The sequence below is a fragment of the Oncorhynchus tshawytscha genome, linkage group LG09 (assembly GCF_018296145.1).
Source record: "Oncorhynchus tshawytscha isolate Ot180627B linkage group LG09, Otsh_v2.0, whole genome shotgun sequence".
NCBI classification, from domain to species: domain Eukaryota; kingdom Metazoa; phylum Chordata; class Actinopteri; order Salmoniformes; family Salmonidae; genus Oncorhynchus; species Oncorhynchus tshawytscha.
This window is the reverse complement of record NC_056437.1, coordinates 82,414,087-82,423,628: the sequence shown is the minus strand read 5'-3', so window position 1 is coordinate 82,423,628 and position 9,542 is coordinate 82,414,087. Positions and strand designations below refer to the sequence as shown.

The 9,542-nt window shown below is 45.4% G+C and overlaps 1 protein-coding gene across 1 annotated transcript; it reads right to left on the bottom strand.

Moving 5' to 3' along the window:
* Positions 1 to 5,027: 5,027 nt before the first annotated feature.
* LOC112234999 (protein phosphatase 1 regulatory subunit 27-like) lies at positions 5,028 to 7,993 on the bottom strand. Its single transcript, XM_024403371.2, has 3 exons — positions 7,108 to 7,993; positions 6,579 to 6,729; positions 5,028 to 6,308 (listed from the first exon to the last, which is right to left on the bottom strand). The coding sequence occupies exons 1-3, from the start codon at positions 7,625 to 7,627 to the stop codon at positions 6,188 to 6,190; spliced, it is 792 nt and encodes a 263-aa protein (XP_024259139.2). The 5' UTR covers positions 7,628 to 7,993; the 3' UTR covers positions 5,028 to 6,187.
* Positions 7,994 to 9,542: the final 1,549 nt, after the last annotated feature.

The following is a 9,542-nucleotide window of genomic DNA, read 5'->3' as shown; positions in this document are numbered from 1 at the left end:
GAAGCCCCATTTGCGACCACGCTTGAACTTCCTGACTAATGTCTTGAGATGTTGCTTCAATATATATCCACATCATTTCCCCTCATGATGCCATCTATTTTGTGAAGTGCACCAGGCCCTCCTTCAGCAAAGAACCCCCACAACATGATGCTGTCACCCCCGTGCTTCACGGTTGGGATGTTGTTCTTCAGCTTGCAAGCCTCCCCCTTTTTCCTCCAAACATAACGATGGTCATTATGGCCAAACAGTTCTATTTTTGTTTCATCAGACCAGAGGACATTTCTCAAAAAGTACGATCTTTGTCCCCATTTGCAGTTGCAAACCGTAGTCTGGCTTTTTTATAGCGGTTTTGGAGCAGTGGCTTCTTCCTTGCTGAGCAGCCTTTCAGGTTATATGATATAGGACTCGTTTTACTGTGGATATAGATACTTTTGTACCTGTTTCCTCCAGCATCTTCACAGGGTCCTTTGCTGTTGTTCTGGGATTAATTTGCACTTTTCTCACCAAAGTACATTCATCTCTAGGAGACAGAACGCGTCTCCTTCCTGCATAGGAGGATGGTTCATAAAATGCCAGAAATTGAGAAAATGGAATGACATCCAACATATGGAAACTATGTGTTTCATGTATTTCATACTATTCGTCTGATTCCGCTTCAACCATTACCATGAGACAGTCCTCCCCAATTAAGGTACGACCAACCTCTTGTGGTTTGTGCTAAGTGTGAAAGCGAGTGTGTGGCGTCAGTATGCATGTGTGTGCATGTTGTGTGTGTGTGTGTGCGTATGTAGTGTCTGTGTGTTGGGGTGTCAGTGTGAGTGTGTGTGTAAAGTCTGTGCAAGAGAGTTAGTGCAAAAAAGGATCAATGCAGGTAGTCAAGGTAATCATTTGACTAGCTATTTAGCAGTCGTTTAGAAGTCTTATGGCTTGGGGGTAGAAGCTGTTCATGGTCCTGTTGGTTCCAGACTTGGTGCATTGGTACCGCTTGTCAGCTTGGGTGGCTGGAGAGTTTGAACATTTTTGGTGCCTTCTTCTGACACAGCCTCATATGACAGGAAGCTCTCAGCCCCAGTGATGTACTGGGCTGTACGCACTACCTCCTGTAACGCCTTGCGGTCGAATGCCAAGCAATTGTCATACCAAGCGTTGATTCAGCCAGTCAAGGTGATCTCGATGGTGCAACTGTCAAACTTTTTAAAGATCTGAGGGCCCATGACAAAGATTTTCAGCCTCCTGAGAGGGAAGAGGCGTTGTCTTGCCCTCTTCACGACTGTGTTGGTGTATTTGGACCATGATAGATATTTAGTGTTGTGGACACCGAGGAACTTGAAACTCTCAATCCGCTCCACTACAGCCCCATCGATGTGAATGGGGGCGTGCTCGGCCCTCCGTTTCTTGTAGTCCACGATCAGCTCCTTTTTCTTACTGACGTTGAGGGAGAGATTCTTGTCCTGCCAGGTCTCTGACCTCCTCCCTATAGGCTACCTATCATCATCGTCGGTGATCAGGCCTACCACTATCGTGTCATCTGCAGTCGTGGGTGAACAGGGAGTACAGGGACTAAGCACACACCCCTGAGGGCCCCCAGTGTTGAGGGTCAGCGTGGCGGATGTGTTGTTGCCTACCCTCACCATCTGGGGACGGCATGTCAGGAAGTCCAGGATTCAGTTGCAGAGGGAGGTGTTCAGTCCCAGGGACATTAGCTTAGTGATGAGCTTCAAGGGCTCTATGGTGTTGAACGCTGAACAGCATTCTCACATTGGTGTTCCTTTTGTCCAAGTGGGAAAGGGCAGTGTGGAGTGCTATAGAATTGCATCATCTATGGATCTGTTGGGGCGGTATGCGAAATGCAGTGGGTCCACAGTTTCTGGGAGGATGGTGTTGATGTGAGCTATGACCAGCCTTCCAAAGCATTTCATGGCTACAGTTGTGAGTGCTACGGGGCGATAGTCATTTAAACAGGTTATCTTGGCGTTCTTGGGCACAGGGACTATGGTGGTCTGCTTGAAACATGTAGGTATTACAGACTGGGTTAGGGAGAGGTTGAAAATGTCAGTGAAGACACTTGTCACCTGGTCAGCGCATGCTCTGAGTACGCATCCTGGTAATCCGTCTGGCCCTGTGAATTTTAACCTGTTTAAAATTCTTACTCACATCAGCTATGGGGAGCGGGATCCCACAGTCATCCGGAACAGCTGGTGGTCTCATGCATGTTTCAGTGTTGCTTGCCTCAAAGTGAGCATAGAATATATTTAGCTCGTCGGGCAGGCTCGTGTCAATGGACAGCTCGCAGCTGGGTTTCCCTTTCCCGTGATAGTTTGCAAGCCCTGCCACATCTGCCAAGCATCAGAGCTTCTGTAGTAGGATTCGATCTTAGTCCTTTATTGACGCGTTGCCTGTTGATGGTTTGTCAGAGAGCATACGGGTTAGTGCGCCACTCCTTAAAAGCGCCAGGTCTGGGGGCCTCCCGGGTGGCACAGTGGTTAAGGGCGCTGTACTGCAGCGCCAGCTGTGCCATCAGAGACTCTGGGTTCGCGCCCAGGCTCTGTCGTAACCGGCTGTGACCGGGAGGTCCATGGGGCGATGCACAATTGGCTTAGTGGCGTCCGGGTTAGGGAGGGCTTGGTTGGTAGGGATGTCCTTGTCTCATCGTGCACCAGCGACTCCTGTGGTGGGCCGGGAGCAGTGCGCGCTAACCAAGGTTGCCAGGTGCACGGTGTTTCCTCCGACACATTGGTGCGGCTGGCTTCCGGGTTGGATGCGCGCTGTGTTAAGAAGCAGTGTGGCTAGGTTGGGTTGTGTATCGGAGGACGCATGACTTTCAACCTTCGTCTCTCCCGAGCCCGTACGGACGTTGTAGCGATGAGACAAGATAGTAGATAGCTACTACAACAATTGGACACCACGAAATTGGGGAGAAAAAGGGGTAAAAAATATATATATATTTTTTTTTAAAGCGCCAGGTCTGGCCTTTAGCTCAGTGCAGATGTTGTCTGTAATCCATGGCTTCTAGTTGGGATATGTAGTACGCAAGCCCTGCCACATACGACTAGCGTCAGAGCCGGTGTAGTAGAATTCGATCTTAGTTTTTTATTGATGCTTTGTCTGTTTGATGGTTCGTCGGAGGGCATCCTGGTTATGGTCCCACTCCTTGAAAGTGGTAGCTCTAGCCTTTAGCTCAGTGCGTATGTTGCCTGTAATTCATGGCTTCTGGTTGGGATATGTACGTACGGTTACTGTGGGGACGACGTCGTCGATGCACTTATTAATGAAACCGTTTACTGATGTGGTAAAACACCACAATGCCATGAATCCAATAACATATTCCAGTCAGGTGATGTCAATTTTTTTGCCCTCTAGTTGCACAGGTGACATGCTGGTAGAAATGAAGTAAAACAGATTTCAGTTTTCCTGCATTAAAATCACCAGCCAGTAGGAGCGCTGCCTCTGGATGAGCTATTTCTTGTTGGCTTATGGTCCTATATAGCTCGTTGAGTGCGTTCTTAGTGCCAGCATCGGTTTGTGGTAGTAAATAGAAATACTCACAGGGATCCTCTCATGCTCCCTCATACTTTGCCCATCAACCTCTACTTTCCTTACTGTCTCAGCATATGACACTTTCTGCACTGCTCTCACCCTGGAAACTTCCATCTGTCTCACTTGCACAGGACATTTCTGATCCCCAGCAACATGGCCACCCCCACAATTGAAATACTCTCCCAGCCCACTCCCATATGTACACTTCTCACATTTAAGAATCTCCCTCCTACATACTGCTGCAACATGACCATAAACTTGGCACCTGAAACACCATAGTGGGTTCGGAACAAAAGCTCTCAACCGGAAAATGTATATACCCCAGCATGACTTTATCCGGCAAACACTCTAGTCTGCACCGCACTAAACAACATATGTCACAAACACCAGGGACCCCCAACTTCAGTTGATTCACTCAACCCCACCCCAGCTATCACTCCTGTCTGCTCCGGAGATCAGTCCCCAGACTAGAAATGCGCAACGACCTTTCCCTCTGAGCAGCAGACACACAAACAAATCAACACATGTCCATCTCTGGATACTTTGACTGAATTGACAGAACCCCACTCCTTCACCCAGCCTGATACCAGAAACGGATTGGCTAAAAGGCATGGATCCACATTCTCCATGAATTGTACTCCCACTGAGCCAGAGTCATCTCATGCATTTTCCTGATCATTGCGGTGAGGCTTGGAAGTCTTCACTTCACCTGACGACGCAGGTTCTTTCGCTTCACTTTTGTCAGGATCAATTTCCGTTGACTGCTCAGGATCTTCAGGTGCGTAACATGCATTTTTCTCTCCTGTACTTGACCCAAAGGAGAAAGTACTCAGCTTGTATTTCACCGTCAGTTCAGGTTTGTACCTTGCATCCTTCTTTCTGCCTCGCTTCTTCTCGCCATCCATCCTCTTGCTCGCCCAGTCCTCCGACAAAGGTGTGTTACCGTGTGGTTTCCAGCAGAGTAGACGCTGTGTTGTGTATTGCTGCCTTTCGCAGGTCGGAGTGCAGATTGCACATTTTGGTCACAAACAAAAAAGGGAAAAAGGAATGGGAAAATCTTAAATTGCACCACCATCTAAACCTGCACCTATACACTATCCCCCAAAACCCACCACCCCATCCGACTACTTTGACCCTAATCGAAATAAATGCTTTCTCATTGGAAGAAACATGATGGAATTTTGTCATTAAAATTGTATGCTTGTATTATTATATACCTGTGTAATTGCATCATTCAAGTCATGAGTGTGTCCCGAAGTTGATGGGTTTATTTGGTACCCTCGCCACTTTTGAAGTCACACTTGGAATTTTATCAGTAACACGGGTAGGGGCGAGGGCTTGGTTTGGGATTCACCATACGACTTGAGGGTCGTTCAAGTGAAACTTCCAAGTCAGAACTCCACACTTCAGAGATCTCTGACAGCATGTGAATGCCACAGTAAGTCTAAACATAAACCTCAGGTTGATATGAAATGACTATTCAAAAAACGTAAAAACATTATTTTAATGAAATGATGTAAATTAGCAGCTCGTTACCCTTTTCCTCTAGGTGATCCTTATCATGACCTATAATAGGCTACATAGATTTTTCCATCAAGGGTCAATCAGTGAGATAGAAAAGAGTTACGTCCCCACCAATTAATTTAATCAATATTTGTAAAAAGCACCTTTATTTATGAAAATATTTTGTAAAAAAATAAGACTTTCATTGGTGAAATTCATTAGATTAGTTGAAATGGGCAGAATACACTGTTAGCTATTTCAGAAAATAACAACTGCCAAGCATAATAGGAAAAATGCCAATACAGCAGCATCAGTGCATGTATGACATAGTAGCTATTTTCCAATGATCTCTGGCCTACCAAATGAAATGTAATTTTTGATGTGAATTGCTATTGACGCCTTCTCTCTGCTCAGCAGAGATGATACACACAACTTTTCCCAAGCCATAAACACACAGGCTAAGTGCAAAGAACAATGTAAAATACAGTCTGTACTCTATCTGTATTTTGGAAGCAGTGCGTTGAAAATAGTCTCTGCCCATATGCAGGAACTATCCTTAATGCTGCGTAGTTTTGTGGAAAATTCAAGCAATGGACAGTCAGATTTTTATAAGATTGATCACAGAATTGGGCTGGATGATCTCATTGGGTAATCAGAATGAAGACATACCCTATTGATTCATTACACAGATTAAATAACTGTTTACTGTGGTGTGTCACACTGTATTTTTTGGTATGTGGTGCTACATGATCTGGGAAACTGAAAGCTGCTGGTGCTATGAACAGCCTGAGATGCTGTTTGTGACAACTAAAGTGACAAGACTAGTTTGCATGTTTTTTGTGGAAAAGCACCAAACAAAAAGTAGCCAATGAAAAAGATACCAAAAATAATAACCTTTACAAAGCATTGTCCACCTTGATATACAAAACCGCTCCAAAAAGCATTGTGAGTCACAATTATGCATTTAGCAAAGAATAGGCTACAAGTGTTCTGTAGCAGGAAAAGTGGTCTGGTCCCTTGTCCCAGTCTTTCTCCTTCTCTCTGGCTGGGCTTTTCCATTCCAAGAAGCTAGTCTCAGGACCAGGGTACACTATCCATCTGTCCACATCAAGCTCCTTCAGGTCCTGTTCTATAGGTGGCCAGTGAGTTACACACAGCCTGCCTCAAATAGATTGACCAGCTCCTTACAGTCTGGGTCAATGAGGTCCACTGGCTTCTCCCCGTTCTCGTTCTCTGCAAATGCACTGGCACCAAGAGAGAGCAGGTAGCTAAGGAGGGACAAAATACAGTGTTGTTCAGCACAAGTCACATTCAAGGCATCTTCATTGTCTATATTCACACTGGTTATGAAATGCTGCATGTCTGGTTCAATCAGGTCACCGAGGTCAGTATGGTTCACTACCTGCCTTTTGTCAGAAGAGTTATTTCTCAAAGAGGCAGCAATGTTGCATGATAGATAAATTGAATATTGTGTTTTGTGGTCTCCGTACTGTAGGGAAATATTTCTGTGGACGTTTGTGTTTCATTTGTACACCAACCTGGCGATTTCGGGGAAGCCATCACTGCAGGCCATGTGCAGCGGCGTCCAGCCGTCCTCATCTCTCTGGTGGACATCAGCTCCATATTTCACCAGCAGCTTCACACAATCCAGGTTCCCTGTGAGTACGGCCTCATGGAGTGCTGCCATACCTGTACACAGAGCACCATACATGGGCACAGTCAGAAGAGGGCTCAGCTGCACTGTACATACCCTTACACTGCTTTTCTGTCATTTCAACCTCTGCTTTTAACTTCAGAACTTTTCTGAACTTTCTCTATGCATTTGTCAAACAATTATTTCAAGCTTTTATTCTTTTACTGGTTTAGAATATAAATAAATATTTGAGACCCTTTAACTTCTCAGTAGTTTTATATTTGTCAACACAATATCACTCCGAAAAAGAAGCTGTTGTAGTTAGTGACTATATTTTCATGCAGACAGTTGTAGGTGCCATTGCCTGCTGTGGTAACTCCTGTCAATCTCTCAACACTTTTCCTCTGTCTTTATGTATTTGTAGATTGACTCACCAGATGGGAAGAGGGTATGCAGACGTACTTTCTTCGCTCTCATAAAGCGTCCAATCTGCTCCATCTCACCATGTCGGACAAGGTCCTGGAAGATAATGTCATTGGAGAAGTGTACAGCCCGGACTGGCTTGAGTGGGAGAGGTGCAGGAGTCTGCTGTGCAGGTATGTGTGCTGTGTGACGTGTAGCAGCACTGTAGCGTGTTCCTTTGCTGTACGAAGGGATGTAACTGGAACTGGTTTTGTGTGTAGGTGTGTAAAGTGATGGGGTGTAGCTTGTGGGGGTGTAGTGAGTTGAGCTGTACTTTGTTGGGGTATATGAAGTGGGTGTGTATTTGGTGGGGGTGTAGTGCGTAGGTGTGTAATTGGTGGGGGTGTAGTGCGTAGGTGTGTAATTGCTGTGGGTGTAGTGCGTAGGTGTGTAATTGCTCGGGGTGTAGTGTGTTGGTGTGTACGTCATTGGTGTGTACTGACTATATCGCGTGGTGTACGATGACACTGGTAGCTGGTAGCTATACTTCATCCCTGCGGTCAATACGGTTCTTCCTCCCCCTATGCGCTCAGCCCAGGAGGAGGGGTGGGAGAAATCCAAGAAAACTTTGCAATCCAGTCAGGGGAAACAATTTCCTTTGTCCTTTTCACGCTTATCGTCCTTGACTTCTTTCTGATCCTTGAGTTTCCAACCAGAGTAGCACGGCTACTCTCTCTGCAAAGTATCAAAACTTTCCCAAAGTCAATTCTCACTGGCCAAACTTCCTCTTTTTATTTCTTTCTTTCCTTCTGGTTCTCTGGATTTCTCCCTCGTGCCTCCTGTCTTGTTTCTCCAGTCCTTTTGTATGTCACTACAGTTTCCTCTGGCTTTGTACAGGCTGGTGGTCTGATGGAGCAGGTGGGAGAGGGTCCCTATATACACTCTGGAGGGCTATTTTGGTGCCCGTCATCCCTCATATCGAGTGACTTTAGCTTGGAACGGAGTGGTCTCTGCCAGGCCAGGCTCCTCCCACTATGCGGTCACATGACCCCTGACACTGCCTCCACCCCTATCCCCATAGCACAAACACATTGGGGTCTTTATTGAGCTTGCCCAACATGTCTAATACCACATCACATCAAAATGTCCATGATCAACATCAGCAGAGGAACAAACTGTCATTAACAGTTGAGGGAAATGAAATGTTTACAGTTCAGTGCAGATGTGTTTTATGGCCCCTGGGTTCAGGTCAGACAGCCATTTTTGGAATTTCACAAGGGACAGCACTGACACATGGTCATGGTGGTCAACAGTGTGAGAGTCACATGTCGAGTCACATGGCTTATATATGATTTTCAGAATTAGTGACATTTTGTTTTTGTTACTTTGGAAAGATTCAAGAACTCTCGCCTCAAAACAACAAAAACCTGAATACTTGAACTATTTCAACAGAGGTAATGTACGAGAATTTAGGACACGTTATTTGACATTAAGAAAATAGCAGACAAACAAGGTCTTCAATTTTATTTGCAATGAAAGGATAACATACTTTTTGGTTGCTTGAACAACTACTGTATCTATTCTTATTGTGACAGGTCTTGAAACTTTGGAAGGATCAATATTTTGACCGTAGCATCTCTGCCATTAGAGCAAACAGTAACCCCATCACATGGTTGACATCTGATCTACACTCATTTGCCTGGACCCATTGGACCAATAGTAACTTGCCATATAGGACGTTCAGGAACCACTGGGCCAATAGTATCCAGCCATTCAGGGAGTTCAGTGCAGGAGCGCAGTCTTGGCCAACAGTTGTGTCATAGGGACATAAATCTATGCTGCGAAATGTAACCCATTTCTCTAGATGGCATTAAAAGATCAGATGGTTTTGGTTTAAAAAAGAAGGCCCTTTACAGTGCAGTGATCTTTCAATCTGTGTGACCTTCAATCATATTGGAAAGTCTGATTAGCTCAAATCCCAAAGCAATGTTTTGGAATGTAGTAAAGTTGGTACTGTGGTTACTCCATTTTCATGTCGTATGATTTTGACAGTTGGAAGTTGTGCATGTGAACCGTGACAGCCGGGACATTGTGCCAGTGCCAGCTGTTCTCAGCAGACAGGCAGGAACTTCTAAGAGTGGCAGAGCTGGTTCAAGCTGGATTTCAAAGGCTTTGGACATTTCACAGGAGCTGCTCCATGCTAGCCAACGAAAATAGCATGGCTACCATCCCACTGGTTTTCTCTTACCAAGGTCTCGCAGGGTAGACTTACTGTGCCCTAAGGGGCAACCTTTATGGTTGACTAGAATCCACAACATAGGCTTCATTTTACTATCAGGCCTGGCTTGAGAAGCGGTGCATTATACTGTAATGTACATCCTGTTATGTGTGTCCTGCATCTGTCATTAGGTACAATTCCACTATAAGGATCCACTGGCTCACTTATCATCAAGATGTCAAGGCTTAT